The 17112-nt window shown below is 44.6% G+C and overlaps 1 protein-coding gene across 1 annotated transcript in view; it reads right to left on the reverse strand.

Moving 5' to 3' along the window:
- The window catches only part of GABRR3 (gamma-aminobutyric acid type A receptor subunit rho3), a 129518-nt gene that overhangs the window by 19616 nt on the left and 92790 nt on the right, over positions 1–17112 (reverse strand). Inside the window, exon 5 of the mRNA XM_077294114.1 lies at positions 12045–12127. Coding sequence (XP_077150229.1) covers positions 12045–12127 — 83 coding nt within the window. The remainder of the gene's footprint in view (positions 1–12044; positions 12128–17112) is intronic.

The raw sequence follows: 17112 nt of genomic DNA on the forward strand, positions 1-17112 counted from the left end.
GTGCTCAAACAATATGTTTGAGTCCCGGCGGCTGCATGTCTCGCTGCTGTTAGAGAGGCGCAACACATGCTGGGACTGCCTGTTTGTTAGGCAATTCTTGCATGTGTTGTAGCTGTCTAACAGACGTGAGACATGCAACCGCGGGGACTTGGATAGCACCTAAGCATGCTCAGATAACACCTTATCCAAGCGTTCGCTCATCACTATTCTTCTGGCTTTCATTCTATACCGTTAAGTTGCCTAAAGAGTGAGCACTTCACTTATTTTGAGAGCTTCAGGATTTCTGAAGCATGAAGCTAATAAAAGATGGGACATTATTATTATTATTATTTATTTATATAGCACCATTGATTCCATGGTGCTGTACATGAGAAGGGGTTACATACAAATTACAGATATCACTTACGGTAACCAAACTAACAATTACAGACTGATACAGAGGGGCGAGGACCCTGCCCTTGTTGGCTTACATTCTAGAGGATGGTGGGGAAGGAGACAATAGGTTGAGGGTTGCAGGAGCTCCGGTGTTGGTGAGGCGGTAGCTCCAGTAGTAGTGAGGAGGCAGCAGGGTCAGTGCAGGCTGTAGGCTTTCCTGAAGAGGTGGGTTTTCAGGTTCTGTCTGAAGGATCCGAATGTGGTTGATAATTGGATGTGTTGGGGCAAAGAATTCCAGAGGATGGGGGATATTCGGGAGAAGTCTTGGAGGCGGTTGGGTGAGGAGCGAATAAGTGTGGAGGAGAGAAGGAGGTCTATTCATAAGACTGAATATGTGCACAGCAGTGTCATTTCAACCCCTTATCGACATCTGCCATACATGTACGGTGCAAGTCGGTAGCAGGTGTGTGGATCGGGCTCACAGGGTGAACTCGCCCCATACCCCACAGGAAATGGCTTGTGTTACAGCCAAGACCTGCCCTAACAACCGGGGGTAGCGTGAAGCACCACCGGTGATACTTAACCTGTTAAATGCCACTGTCAAATTCTGATAGCAGCCTTAACAACATACCATTCAAAGTGACCATTGGTGTGCCTGTGACGTGATCGTGGGTCGCCGTAGCATTGCTATGATAGCATGAGGTCTGTTGAAGACCTCCATTCTTGACATTACTGAGCTTCCTTGAAACCTAGCCTGTGGCCGGGCCTCAAAGGAGACTGTGACTTTTACTATATCCAGCAATGCTGTGATATTGCTATACATAGCACAAACAATCAGACAATTGCAGGTTATAGTCTCCTAAGTGGATTAACAAGTGCAGTAAAAAGTAAAAAAAAAAGTTTTAAAATATATGAAAAAAATAAATAAAAGTTCAAATCTCCCGCTTTTCCTCATGAAAAATAAAGATAATACAAATATACAGTTGTGTTATCGCTGCATTCAGAAAAGTCCGATATTTCAAAATATAAAAGTAATTAATCCAATCGGTAAACACTGTAAACTGAAAAAAATCAAGAACGCCAAAATTATGTTTTTTTGATAGCTGCAATTTCACAAAAAATGCTGTAACAAGTGACCAGAATGTCATATCTATCCCAAAATGGTATCAATAAAAATGTTGTCTCATCTCACAAAAAGTAAACCCTCACACAGACCCATCGAGGAAAAAATGAAAATGTTATGGGTTTCAGGAAACAAAATTATGACAACCACCCCCAAATTTTTTTTTTTTAAACTTCTTTTTTTTTTTTCACTACTAAAATAATAAAAAAACTGGACATGTTTGGTATTGCGGTAATGGTATTTATAAGCAGAATCGCATTGTGAGATCGCCTTAACCACCTTAAAACAATTCTCAAAAAATAATATCAAAATTTTTCACAATTTCATAGCACTTGAAGATTTTTTCTGTTTTCCAGTACATTATGCTATTAAATGATTGGTGTCATTCAACTAGACTCCAAAAAACAATCCCTCGTATGTCTATGGGGACAGAAAACTAAAAAGAGTTATGGCTCTGATAACAAGGGGAGGAAAAACTAAAAACGCAAAAACGGAAATTGGCCATGTCGAGAAAGGGTTAACATTAACATTATTGTGCATTATGTTCATTACGAGACTTATTCAATGCGTATTTGTTTTTTTCATGTGGATTCTGGAGCAGAAAACATTTTGTCTATGAATCCGGAATGTTGTATAAATTGACAAAAGCAAAAAAAAAAAAAAAAAGCTTGGTATTTATTCCATGTCTCTTAACAGTTAGTAAGTGTTTTTGGTGCCGTAACTTGCTGAGCTGGTTTAGATTCAGTAGAAATAAAGACAGTATTTCCAGCTTTGTAAATTAGATGCGGAGTGTGCTTAGATTTAACCCTCTGTGTTCTGGAAAGATTACATTAGTGCCACGATTTAATGTACTCAGCGTGTATAAATAGAAACAAAGTTATTATTAAATGAGCCACATTAATCCCAGATGACTAGAGAAAAATAAGCTTTTCCGAGTTATAGGAAAACACAATGAGGTCATTACTGACTGTTCTCCCCTTTTAACTATGACGATGAGAAATAAATGATAAACTGATCTTTTAAAAAAAAACTTTTCCAAAATCAATTCTGTCTCACTCTAAAACCAAAAGCTCTATCCAAAGGACAAGGGTAACAGTGATATCCTCTAACACATACAGTGGAAATAAGAATTCTGCACACCCTTGTTAAAATACCAGTTTTAAGTCATGTAAAAAAATCATACCAAGAAGAATAATTTCAGAACTTTTTGCAAGTTTAATGTCACGTTGTTTTTGGCACAACAATGACATTACCTGGAACTGTATGTCCCTTATAAATTGATGAAAAGACAAGAAGAAAATTGATGCAGGAGGCTGCCAAGAGCAGTAAAGCAACAGTAAAGGAGCTGCAGGAATTTAGGGGCTATCAGTAAGGTAGGGTGGCAAGATGAAAACCTTTTCTTACAAAGAAAAATGTATCCAAGCTCAGCAATGTTTTGTGAAAACGTACATCAAGGAATAGCATTATGATCTGAAGAGAACAAAGTTTAACTTTTTGGACATAATTCCAAAAGTTATGTTTGGCAAAAAGACATCACTGCACATCATCCAAAGAACACCAACCCACAGTGAGGCATGGTGAAGGCAGCATTATGCTTTGGGGCTGTTTTTTCGGGAACTTGAACTGAGGCTTTAGTCAGAATAGAGGAAATTATGAAAAGTTCCAAATATCAGTCAACTTTGCAACAGAACCTTCAGAACTCTACAAAAAAGTGAAGATGAATTTGACCTTTCAGTGCGACAGTGACCCTAAGCATACTTTCAAATCAACAAACGAATGGCTGAATACCTTCATCACAAGATTAGAGTTTCGGAATGGCCCAGTCCAAACCCAGACCTGCATTCAAAAGAAAAGCTTTGGGTGACCTGAAGAGGGCGCTGTACACAGGAGATGGCCTTGCAATCTGACAGATTTGGAGCTGCGGAAAAGAAAAGTGGGCAACTATTGCCAATTCTAGATGTTACGCTGTCCTACCCAAAGAGACTAAACGCTGTCATAAAGTCAAACGGAACTTCAATAAAGTATCAGTTTATGGGTGTGAATACTTATGCAATCACTTTATTTTAGTTCTTTATATTTCTTATTCCATTAAAAGATTTCAGTTTAGTTTGCAATTGAATTGTACAGATTATTGGTGACATTAAAGGTGGAATAAGTTCTAAAATTATTATTCTTGGTTTAATTGTTTTTACATGAGAAAAATCTGGCATTTTAGGCTACTTTCACACATCAGTTTTTTGCCGTCAGGCACAATACAGCGAATTTTGAAAAAAACGGATCTGGCAAAAGTTGCTGCCAGATACTTTTTTTTCTCATAGACTTGTATTAACGCCGGATTGCGCCGGACAGCCTCACGTTTCATCCGATTTTTGCCGGATCCGTCAAAAATTCTTTTTCCAATGGTCGGAGAAAACGTACAGCGACAGATCCGGCGATAAACGTACGAAGCGTAAGCTGAAATGATGGAATCCGGCCACCGAATCCGTTTTTTTTACATAAATCATGCATCTCTCTCTCTCTTGCCTCTCTCCTCTCTCCTCCCTGGAACAGGAACACCAAACTATATCCCCGGGTTAAAAAAAAATGGATCCAGCAAAAAACTGATCCGTCGCATCAGTTTTTCACAATTTGCGCCGGATCCTTTTTTTTCAAAATTCGCCGGATTGTGCCTGATGGCATAAGACTGATGTGTGAAAGTAGCCTTAGGCCTCTTTCACACATCAGTTTTTAGCCGTCAGGCACAATCTGGCAAATTTTTGAAAAAACAGATCTGTGAGAGAGAGACTTTTTCCAGAAAGGAAAATGCATGATTTCTTCATAAAAAGCGGAATCGGTCACCGGATCCATCATTTCACCTCACGTTTCATCGGTTTTTCACAGGATCCATCGCTGTACGTTTGTTTGCCGCACACAAAAACGTTCCTCTGTACGTTTTCTTCAGCCGCCGAAAAATACATTTTAGACGGATCTGGCAAAAAATGGATGAAACATGAGGCCATTCGGCACAATCCGGTGAGTTTTTTTAAAATTCGCCGGATTGTGCCTGACGGCAAAAACCTGATGTGGAAAAGGGGCCTTAATGAAGTTTCGTAGATCTATTATTTCCATCATAAGAAGATATCAGTAGAACGTGGCGAAGGACACTGTTACAGAAGATTTTGTATATGGACGCAGAAGTTTCAAAATAAACCATACCAGATGACATAAGTGTCAAATACATGTACTGTATGATTCGTGCTTTGCACTAGTGTGCTTTAATGAAGGCATCATTTGTCATACATATGTTAGTTTTTTTTTTTACCTGGTGTAAATGATGCTGCTCTTCTGAATCTAGCATTGTTTTCTTTTGTTCTTGCTCCTCTCTGTTCTTGAGATATGGCCCTCTCTTTCCTGACTATAAATGTAGTCTTTTCAGCCACCTGGGAGTGGTTCTCAAGAAGACTCCCATACAGAATAGTTTATGATCATGCCACTTAGCTAAAAAGATGCTCAGGAACTAAAGGAAAACACTGCCAGATTCAGGAGAAAAATATTTATGACAAGTGGCAGATCCTCTCTAAAGAGTTCACTTCTAGGGATGAACGGACCAGTGGATGTTTGAGTTCGTTGGGTTAGGCCGAACTGTAGTCCAAAGTTCGGTTCAGGATCTGAACATGAACCCGAACTCAATAGAAGAAAATGGGCACCCGAACTTCGGTGCATTGAAATGGCTGTAAGGGCTGGGTGGCTGCAAAAGGAAGCTAAATGGGAGTAAGAGCAAGACAGTTGCCATGAAAACAAATGTGGATAGGGAAATTACAAAATAACATAGAATATAAAAAAGAAAATATAATAATCTTGACCAAGAAGGTGAAGGTTCAAGTGGAGGAGGAGATGGAGGTAGACGTGGCGGTGTAGGTGGAAGAGGCAAGGGAGGATTAACCCAACACTTTTTTTTTTTTTGCTATTTTCTCATTTTTTCCATGGTTTTTTTTAATGGAACGGACTTAAAAGAACATAGAATTAACCAAACAAAAATAACAATGCAGAACCAGAAGACGGAGGTCCAAGTGGAGGAGGAGATGGACGTGACGGTGTAGGTGAAAGAGGCAAGGGAGGAGTGATCCAACACTGTTTTTGTTTTGTTTTTTGTGTGTGTGTTTTTTTCTTTATGTTTTAGGGAACTGACTTAAAAGAACATAGAATTAGCCAAAAAATATAACAACTTAGAACAAGGAGGCAGAGTTCCAAGTGGAGGCGGAGGTGGAACAGATGGAGGTGAATGTGGTGGTGTAGGAGGAATAGGCAGAGGAGTATGTAGCCAACACTGTTTATTTTTTTATCTGGGAAGGCCCCAAAATTAAACGAATGGCTAATAGAGTTGAACAATAGCTGGGTGCGGCTGGTATAGTTGTCTAGTCATCCAAAGGTACGAACTGTGGGATTCAACCCTGGTAAATTTTAATAAATGTTATCTTCCCCACGTTGGCTATGGACAGATGGATGTGCCTGCCAGTAATCACACCCCCTTCTATGATAAACACAATTTGATGGTGGTGTTAACCAATTTCCTTTGGCAACTTCCTCCTCCTCTGCCTTGTTCTTCCTGTGCGCCCATGTTGTCAGGTGGGAACACTGTCATTAGTACTTCTACCAGCACGCGCTTGTATTCTTGCATTTTGCAATCCCACTCTAGTGGCGGAAGTAGTGATAGTACATTGTCCTTGTACTGGGGAACCAGCAGGGTAGCCACCCAGTAATCAGCACTGGTAACAATTCGGGCAACTCGGGAGTTGTTACACAGGCATAGTAGCATGTATTGACTCATGTGCCAGGCTGCACAGAGGAAACAACAAGCTGTCCTCAGTGGAAGGTGTATAGTCTGGGTCCTCTGTATCCCCCCAACTACGCTCCAGTGAACACAGTTCCTCCTTCTTCTTGCAGCGCCCCAGAGTCCTGGTCGTTGCAGTACTGATGCTCCGCTGCTAAGGGGGGCTATGGTACGTCTGATGGCACTGAAGGAGTTCACCTGACCAGGTATCACAGACACCAATACACTTCACAGTCTGGCCTCCAGGGGGAGCTAAGGGTGCTATGTATTAGGCCACTCCCCACATCTGGTAAAACTGGGGGTTAGATAGGAAGTTAGGGAGAAGCTGACTGGGTTGGAACCAGGCAACATCCTGTGGCAGAGGGTGTTGCAGGGGGACATTCAGGGGGGTCCCTGTCAGGGGTGGGATCCTGACAGAGGCCTAGCGAACAGTAAGAACGTTACGGGACCGTGCCTGCACGTCATTGCGGCGGTACCCCAAGAAAGGACAAGAAGCGAGGTTTATTGTGCTGAGTGAGAAACGAGATCAACGCAACAAGGAGAAACACCAGTAGGAGTCGTGCTGTAAGACGAGGCAACATCCTACTGAGGCGCGTAGCCGGTGGCCAGAACGCCGAGGAAGTATTGAGCTCCAGGCCTTACTTCAAACCTACGGCAGGACAGTCAGTTCTAGGTGGGCTGTCTCACCCAAAATCACCTAAGCAGACACAGGGGGCAACATTTGGAGAGGGGCGACTCTAGGGTCCCGGAAAACCTCCGAGCCTACCCGTCATACGGGTGCTTCCTAGCCATATCATCTGGGGGACGAAACAGAACATCAGAATCGAGTTGTGAGGGAACTTCAGAAACAGACACAACAGTTGTGAGGACTATCCCGTAAGCACAGCAGGGAAGGACTACAACACACAAGCGCTAGAAGGTAGGCACAGATTTCCACCTGCAAAGGGAACTCTGGAGGTGCCATCGGACCGGCCGGTCTCACGCAGCCCGGTTAACCGTATTCCGGACTGAGGATCCTGGAACCTTCAGTAAAGAGGTAAAGAGACTGCAACCTGGTGTCCTCGTTATTCATCGCACCCTGCACCGCACACCATCATCACTCTCCACTTTCACTGGACGCCCCTCAGCAGGGTCACGGACCGGGCCTGGCCACCGTGACCATCCCAGAACCGAGATACCGAGAGGCCCGGTACCGGGTGCCCCTCGGCCCTGCGGCAGTGGCGGCGCTCCATTCTCATAGTCCAAAACTGTCCCCCCGGCTGGACCATTGCGTACCTGGCCAGTATTGGTACAGGAACTCACCCTCAGAGCATGTGTGGATGACAGGCCTGATAATGTTGTGCATGGTCTCTGTTCCTCCTGCTTTTTTTCCTCCTGTTCCATCACCTCATCCATCATGGCCTGAAGTGTTTTTTTCCCATATGGCATAAAAGTGGTATAGTAAGGCTCATGAATGCGTCATCAGCACTTGCCATGTTACTGGAATATTCGAAGCAGTGCAACACTACACACATGTCCTTCATGGAGGCCCACTCATTGGTGGTGAAGTGGTGCTGATCCACAGAGCAACTCACAGAGCGTGCTGCAGCTAAACTCCACTGTTGCCTGCTGCTGCTCGCACAGCCCAGCTCTGCTATGAGATTTCACCTATTATTGCACACCACCAGGCTGGGCTTGAGATTCAGCAGCAACAACCACTCATCTGTCTGCTGTTTGAACCAGGTCCACAGATCCTGGGCAATGTGGGATTTTTGCCTCAATCAGAGGAGTTTCAGAACAGCTTGCCGTTGTTTCTACCTGGCTGTGCTGAAGTTGGTGCAGGTCTTACTTTGACCGGATGATTAGGTGGTGGAGGAAGCGGAGTAGGAGAAAGAGGCAACTTGGACATAGGAACGCCCAGTGATTCTCTGTGGTGGTAAGGTATGCCCTAGAACGCCTTCTGCCCTAGGCCCAGCTGTCAGTACATTTGCCTGGTGGGCAGTTAGGGAGATATAATGTCCCTGGCCTTGCTTACTGGTGCACATATCGGTGGTTATGTGGACCTTGCCACTGATGCCGTTGTGCAATGCACATTTCATTTGGTCCACAACATGTGTGTTCAGGGCAGGGATGGCCCGCCTGGAAAAGTAGTGGCAGCTGGAAACAACGTATCGCGGGACAGCCACTGTCATCAATTTTTTAAAGTTGTCCGTCTCCACTAGCCGGAATGCCAGCATTTCAAAGGCCAGTGACTTGGAAATGCTGTCATTCAGGCCTATGGCTCGTGGATGGTTAGGTGGATATTTCCTCTTTCTCTAAAGGGTTTACATGATGGAGAGATGAACACTTACATGGAACAGTGTTGAAATGCTCGGTGACACTGGTGGAGAGGTTTGTGCTGCTGTATCCTTTAAAGGCGGGGAGGCAGGTGAACCTGTTGATCGTGAGCACGAAGAAAAGGTAGAGATTGCAGCAGAAGAGGGAGCAGGAGGAGGCTCAGATCTGTCATGCTATCTAAGGTATGTGCTCCACTGCACCTCGTGCTTGGAATTCAGATGCCTCGTCATGCAGGTGGTGCTCAGGCTCAGATAATTTATGCCTCACTTCAGGCTCTGACGGCACAGCGTGCAAACCACCTGTCGCTTGTTGTCAGAACATTTCCTGAAGAAATGCCACGCTAGGGAGCTCCTTTAAGCTGGCTTTGGTGTTCTCATTTCCTCTGTGCGGTGGGCAGTAGCAGTCGATGTACTGGCTAAGGGCTGCATGATGTGCTTTTGCACCCTGCTCCCTGTTATGCTGTGCTGCTAATACAACGGACCACCTCCTCTTCCTCCAACTGCTCGCATCACTAGGATGGCCTCTGCTCCTTGTGGGGTCTAGGACCTCATCATCCCCCGAATCATCTTCCATCCAGTCCTCACCCCTGCCCTCTTTGCCGGTCGGCGCACTGCAGAAAGATGCAGCAGTTGGCACTTGTGTTTCATCATCATCAGACATGTGCTGTGGTGTTCTGCTGACTGTGTGAACTAACTATCCCATGTACTCATCCTCCAACTGAACAAGTGGTTGGGCATCAGTGCACGCAATATCTTCCACTTGTGGGGTAGACATGGAAGGATGGCCCATGGAACCACAATCAGTGGAGTTATCAAAAAGCGAAGTGACTGCTGCAGGACTTGGGGCTCAGACTGCTTGGCTTATTTGCAAGAGGGTGAGGTGGAAACTGGATGACTATGGTCCGCAGGTGTCAAATCTGCGCCTTCTGCAGTGGACTGGGTGGAAGATAATGTGAAGGAACTGGAGGCATTCTCAGCTATCTAATCTAACAGCACCTCAACATGTTCTGGCTTCACCAATCGTGTAGCGTGGTATTTGGCGCCACAAAATAATGCAAAATGCCCTGTGGCACAACTTGTATAGACACAGCAGCAAAGTATAATCAAATCAGCGCTGAGATCTCATCTCCTGAAATCTTGGTGCCAAGATCTCCATCTGCGCATGCGCCCCCGGTGGCCATTATCTCTGGAGTCCAGCACATAGGAAACCATTGAACTGCGGGGGACAAAATGTCGGCAGAGCCCCCACAGCACCGGAGACACCTGCAGCAGCACCGGACACCCCCGCAGCACCGCCGGACACCCCCGCAGCACCACCGGGCACCCACAGCACCACTGGACACCCCCTCATCCCAGCCTGCGGCCTGCAGCAATGGTACTGGTAAGGTGTACCCGCATAATAAGACGCACCCCCATTTTCCCCCCAATTTGGGGGGGAAAAAAGTGTGTCTTATAATCCGAAAAATACAGTAATTATTTTCTAGGCCTGGCCACAACTTGTACAGACACAACGGTAGAGCACTTGGCGTATTGCAGTGATAAACACCCTCACTCCTAAATGCTCGATTTCCTGCATCTGGTGTAGAAGTGGTTACAGCCGCAGTCCTCCACCCCAGCCCAAATGGTAGAGTGGGTCATAATGGACAGATTTAGTCACTTATTTCCCAGGCCGGTGTAGACCTGGTTTGCTCAGGGGGACCCCCAAAATGCGAACGACCTGATGGGCCTAGTGGAAAGGTACCAGGTGGTTGAGAAGTTCATAAGGAAGTTGGGTGGTGTAGCATCCCCATATTGGGATACCCAGAGGGAGCCTGAATCCCAAAAGAAGGGTAGTAGAGCCACTACTGGATGGAGTCCGAGGTCCGAAGGGGTTGTTTATGCGTTGCCAAAGGCCGCTGGTAAAGAGTTGCTATGATGGAGATGTCACAATCTTGGACATATAGCCACCCATTGTCCTATGTCGTATTAGCAGATGAACTGCAGACTAGGGAGGCACTGTTCGCACTATGTCTATCCCCACTGCAGTGTGGATCATCTGCCTGGTGAGGGGCCACAGTCATGTCCTGTGACAATAAATGGGGTACTGGTGTCGGGACTCTTGAACTCCGTGAGTTTAGTGAGCCTGATAAAGGGCCATACTCCCCCACCAGTTGATCCCCGGAAAAACTGTGGGAATCTGTTGTATTCATGGTGATGCCAAAGACTACTCCATTGCCAGAGGGACTATAAAAACTAACTGTGGGGGCTGAGTTGCATAGGGTAAGAGTGGTAAACAAAGCAGAAAACTCCAGCTCACAGATGAAGTCCAAAAAAGTGAATTTTATTTTCCAAGGTACATGAAGCAAATATTAAAATTGTGTGTTCACAAAAAAGAAAGTACAGGCATCCTTTGACGCGTTTCGAGTGACATGCGCTCTTCATTTTATTGCACTGTGACACTTAACTTTTTTAGTCCAAGCATCAGTAGTCAGATACGTTAGTTATCAAGACAATAATCAATAAGCATAACATAGAAACAGGGCTGAGAGCAAACAGATGTCACCTCCCCAATATCACTGCCCAGATTAACCGGACTAACAGGACAACTCCAAAGAGCACAAAAAAACGAAAAAGCGGAGTAAAGCAGTCCCACAAAGCATAATAGTACTTAGTGAAAGTTAATAATTTATTAATACATAAATAGCCAGCAAGTTAATTTAATAAAGTGCAGTCATAGCACATACAGAAAGGAAATATGGAGGAAACATACAGGTACACTGGGTTGTATGGGAGAGACTAATACATCCAGAGAAAGCTACATAGGAACGGTAATCAAATGTAAACTGACGTACAGAGATACATGAGAATAATTCTCCATATATGCTCCTATTCAAAGAGTAATTCGCACATGCTTACCCATATGTAAAGGGATGGTTCCTCAACACACCCAGAGGCCCCTTGACACGCGTTTCGCGGTCCACCACCCTGGACCTAACAATAAGGTACTGGCAAATTCTCCTGTTCCCAAGTGCCAAGGAGAAGACAGCCTTCTCTACACCTAATGGGTGCTTTCAATACACCAAGATGCCGTTTGGTCTGCAGGGAGCCCCAGCTTCCTTCCAGAAGGCCATGGACCGTATCCTAGCCTCTCACAAAAAATACACCGCAGATTATCTGGACAGCATTGTGATCTTCAGCCGTGATTGGGGATGTCACATGCAGAAAGTTCAGTCAGTACTGGATGCACTGAGGAAAGCAAGGTTTATCATAAACCCAAAGAAGTGTGCCATGGGGAAAGAAGAGGCAAAATACTTATTCTACTTTATCAGCATTTAAAAACTGAACTGGTAATCATATCATTAAGGAAATGTTGTATATCTGGGGCATATTCTACGTAACAAAACTGAATTATGTTCTTAAAGTAATATAGAAACCTACTTACAACTTTCCAGTTCTAAAGAACAGTTCTGGGTGTCCAGAGGAAATCGGCTGAAATCCATGAAGCACATCGATGATACGGTTATCCTGTAACATTAAAGGAAATAATTGTGTTACATACGGTAAAACTAAGTGTACTAATATTAGACAGATTATTTACCTATTGCTTTTATTATATAGCTATATGTTAAAATGTTACTATTATGAACAATTTATATCACTTAATGAACCAGAATTTTTTGCAATGAAATAAAACTTGTGTCAATGTTAAACTCAGTTGTGAAGTAACATAGTCACCTTTTCACAGCACAATTTAGGAAATACTTTATATATTTTACATAACAAGTGGAGTATGGTTATAAATACATTAAATTACTTATCCTGAAATGATTTCCAGTTCTGGCGCTGGCTGGTGCGATTTTCCATAGCAGTATTCTCTACTCAGCAGGTTGATGCTGGAAATGGTTGGCAAGCCCATTGAGAGACACAATCCTTGCCAAAATTCTTTTTAGATAAGTACAATCCACTATACTACAAAGGACTTAGGTGCATGTGTTCCATGGAGGCAGACAATGGTGGACAGTAGAGACAACTTTTGTCAGGTCTCAAAGCCTTTGATCATAGTTGGCCCACCTTCGACTCCTAGTGAATTGTTAGCGAAGGAGAAGACTGCAATGGAGTTATACATATCAAAGGCTGGAGGCCTAAGGGTACCGTCACACAGTGCCATTTTCATCGCTACGACGGCACGATTCGTGACGTTGCAGCGTCGTATAAGTATCGCTCCAGCGTCGTATACTGCGGTCACACGTTGCAATACACGGCGCTGGAGCGATAATTTCATGACGTATTTGCGATGTAGAAGCCGTTGGTTACTGTGCGCACATCGTATACAACTTGTGTCACACAATGCAATCATGCCGCCACAGCGGGACACTAGACGACGAAAGAAAGTTTCAAACGATCTGCTACGACGTACGATTCTCAGCGGGGATCCGGATCGCAGTAGCGTGTCAGACACAGCGATATCGTAAATGCATCGCTGGAACGTCACGAATCGTGCCGTCGTAGCGATCAAAATTGCACTGTGTGACGGTACCCTTAGATTTCTGCCTGCACCCCCCACAGTGAATAGTTAATTGAAGCTAATTATCTGATGGAGAGCCAACATGAAATGGAAAATGGAATGGAAACCTAAGCCAAAGCACAAAACAATTAAGGTACCTTCACACGAAACGACATCGCTAGCGATCCGTGACGTTGCAGCGTCCTGGATAGCGATATCGTTTCGTTTGACACGCAGCAGCGATCAGGATCCTGCTGTGATGTCGCTGGTCGCTGAATAAAGTCCAGAACTTTATTTGGTCGTCCGATCGCCGTGTATCGTTGTGTTTGAAAGCAAAAGCAACGATACCAGCGATGTTTTACACTGGTAACCAGGGTAAACATCGGGTTACCAAGCACAGGGCCGCGCTTAGTAACCCGATGTTTACCCTGGTTACCAGCGTAAAAGTAAAAAAAACAAACAGCACATACTTACATGCGTCCCCCAGCGTCCGCTTCCTGACACTTACTGAGCGCCGGCCCTAAAAGTGAAAGTGAAAGCACAGCGGTGACGTCACCACTGTGCTGTTAGGGCCGGAGCTCAGTCAGTGTCAGGAAGCAGACGCTGGGGGACGCATGTAAGTATGTGCTGTTTGTTTTTTTTACTTTTACGCTGGTAACCAGGATAAACATCGGGTTACTAAGTGCGGCCCTGCGCTTAGCAACCCAATGTTTACCCTGGTTACCCGGGGACCTCGGCATCGTTGGTCGCTGGAGAGCGGTCTGTGTGACAGCTCCCCAGCGATCAAACAGCGACGCTGCAGCGATCTGCATCGTTGTCACTATCGCTGCAGCGTCGCTTCGTGTGAAGGTACCTTTACACCACATATGATAGCATGGCTATAGAGCATGTGAAATCCATAGTTACATGATAAGAAGACTCAAAGGTACATGGAGTACATTGTATGTTCCAAATTCACTGCATCACATTTCTGCACCAATATTATTTTTTTGGTCTAGACCATTTTTTGCCACAGAATATCAGAACTTGTTTTACGGCCATAAAGTGCAGTAAAGAATTGTTTTCTGATGTGCAAAGCAATGTATTAACATAACAAGATGGTAAAAAGGTTTCAAATTTTGTCAAAATATATAATAGAAATGCATGTGACACTAATAATTTAGCTCACCTTGCTAGACATTTTCTATCTTTCTTTTGCATACTTCTCATAGACCTTCAGCGTATCCCATTAGCAGACAAAGAAGAGGGCCCCTCTGCAGGAACAATATATGGGCCCTTTGCAGTCCAAAAGTTTGTCATATTGGACAATTCTAACTGCTTTAGAGGTAGAAGTGGCCCCTTACCTCTTGGGCGCCTATGTAGCTGCACCAATGGTATGTCCACCCCTGCCTTACTCCATATCTCCTACACCTCCTGTATCCCCTCTTTCTTACTATGTCTGGTGTCCTTTTAGCTTGGGCAGGTGTAGCTGTTTGTGTCATGAGCTGCCCCTGTAGTCCATACTCTGTGTTATCCATATACTGCTCTTTTTACGTCATATGATCACACAATTCTTTTGTAATGAGCATCCCCATCAGCGATGAGAGTTAAGGAGGTGGAGGGAGTACCCAACACCATTGGTAAAACTGAAAATGCAGCTTTGCTGGGACATTTTTACCCAAATAATAACACCTTAATGTCACGTGATCACTGTGGCTGACCAGTAGTCGCTGATTGGCGGCAGTGGTCATGTGACACAACAATGTCAAGTGACCTGCTAGGAATAGCAGCGCCGACATCCCTGTAACTGCACTGCTGTGAGTAGTAAGTAAGGGTTGTTTTCATTTTATACTGGATCCATAAGTCCAGTAGTAGACAATTCCTTTAACTCTTTTCTGACATCGAGCGTAATAGTGAAATGTTAGGCCCCTTTCACACATCAGTTTTTTTGCCGTCAGTCACAATCCGTTGGCTCAAAGGATCGACAGATCCATCACAGATTGTGAAAAACTGATGCGACGGGTTCGTTTTTCGACGGATCCGACTAGCGGTTCTGGCTAATTGGATCCAAAAGAAATCGGAGCATGCTCAGTTAAAAAAACGGAATCCGTGATTTGACGGCGCCCATAGGCTTCCATTCGAGCAAATGACGGACGGCTGTCCGATTTTTCGACGTACACAAAAAACGTTACTTTGTCCGTTGTCTCTGGTCGCCGGACAAACAATTTCCGACAGATCTGGCAAACGATGGATGAAATGTGTGGCCATCTGTTGAAATCCGTCGTTAATACAAGTCTATGAGAAAAAATGGATCCAGTCGCCGGATTCTTTTTTTTCAAAATTCGACAAATTGCGACTGATAGCAAAAAACTGATGTGTGAAAGGGTCCTTAGCTATTTAACTATAATAGTTAACTGTTAAGTAGTTAAATGCCGCTGTCAATTTCTGACAGCGGCATCTAACTCAAGCTCCCAGCAAGCGCACCGGAAATCCAGCTCATCAGTGACCCTGTCACGTGATTGCGGGTCACCGATGTGTTGGCATGACAACCAGAGGTCTCCAGCAGACCTCTATGGTTGTCATAGCCAGATTTCTAATCACCCCCCCTTTCACCCCATTCAAAATAAAACAATAAAAAAATCAAATATACACATATTTGGTATCACCGCATTCAGAATTGCCCGATCTATCAATATAAAAAAAATTAACCCAATTGTTAAATGTTGTAACGAGAAAAAAGTCAAAATGCCAGAATTGTGTTTTTTTTGGTCACCTCAACATTGCATTAAAATGCAATAACGGGCAATAAAAAGATCATATCTGCACCAAGGTGGAATAATTAAAAACGTCTGCTCAGCACGCAAAAAATAAGCCCTCACCCAACCCGAGATCATGAAAAATGGAGACATCATGGGTATCGGAATCTGTCGCAATTTTTTTTTGTTTTTTAACAAACTTTAAGGTAAAGGCGACAGTGTTAGTGTGGCCAAGGAGACCGTTTCGCGTTGCTGGATCAGAAGGCCCCACAGTGACCGAGGTCCCAGGTATTGGCTAGGACAATCAAAGTTGTGTTTTCCCTTCCCAGTTTTGTTTTGCCACATTTGTGCATCCCACTACTGGATTCAGGGACTGCGGATGACCAAAGGGGTATATAAATCATTTTCTGTCCCTATTTACAGTTTGCCCCATAGACTCTGTCCATTCTCCTCCTAAACTCTGCCTCATACCCTCGGTGAATTTTGACCGAAAGGGATGGTGAGCATGACACATGGGCAGCATCGTGAAAATAAAGGGACTGTTGTTCATAAAGGGGGAGGGGAGGAACCGGACGACCCGATGTTCCAGTGTTCTAGTGGGTCAGGACTTTGTGGACTGTTACCTTGTCTTGAGGACTGATGAGGGTGCACTGTGTTAAGGAAACAAGGTGTCACAACACAGCTGTCAGGTGACCCAGGGCCAAGGGGCTCCTTTCCAGGCCCTAACACTAGGGGGCGGCCTAGCTCGCCCTGCTCCCCAGGATACTTCAGATGGCAAAGATGCACGGGCCTCCGCCCTAGCCGTGTCTCCTAAGTTAGCCCTCTGTACCCTTCCCCCACCCAGGGAAGAGGGGGCGCTACTGTGCACCACAGTACACCAACCCGACAAACAGGGCAACACAGACAAGAGTTAACGGAAAACTCCAGACACACAAAAATATTCATAACAGAGGAATGCACAGTGGTGTGCAGGAAGGGGAAAAAACTAAATAGAGAAGGATAAGGAATTACCAAGCGTACAAACCAAACAAAAGTCGCTAATAACCTTTCCAGCTCTCCTTCTCATACCAACTCCTTTCCCTCCGTTAGCCATGCAGCAATAAAGCTAGCTCTGAGGACGATTAGTAGCAGAGCCCAGATTATATAGGGGAAAGGAGTGGCTAACCGAGCACAGATGAGCACAGGGATTCCCAACATGGCTGATTAACCCCTGTTCTGCCAAATAAAGAAATAAACATCTTTAATATGATGAAGAAGTGCTTCTTTTCAGC

The sequence above is a fragment of the Ranitomeya variabilis genome, chromosome 3, assembly GCF_051348905.1.
Source record: "Ranitomeya variabilis isolate aRanVar5 chromosome 3, aRanVar5.hap1, whole genome shotgun sequence".
Taxonomy (NCBI): domain Eukaryota; kingdom Metazoa; phylum Chordata; class Amphibia; order Anura; family Dendrobatidae; genus Ranitomeya; species Ranitomeya variabilis.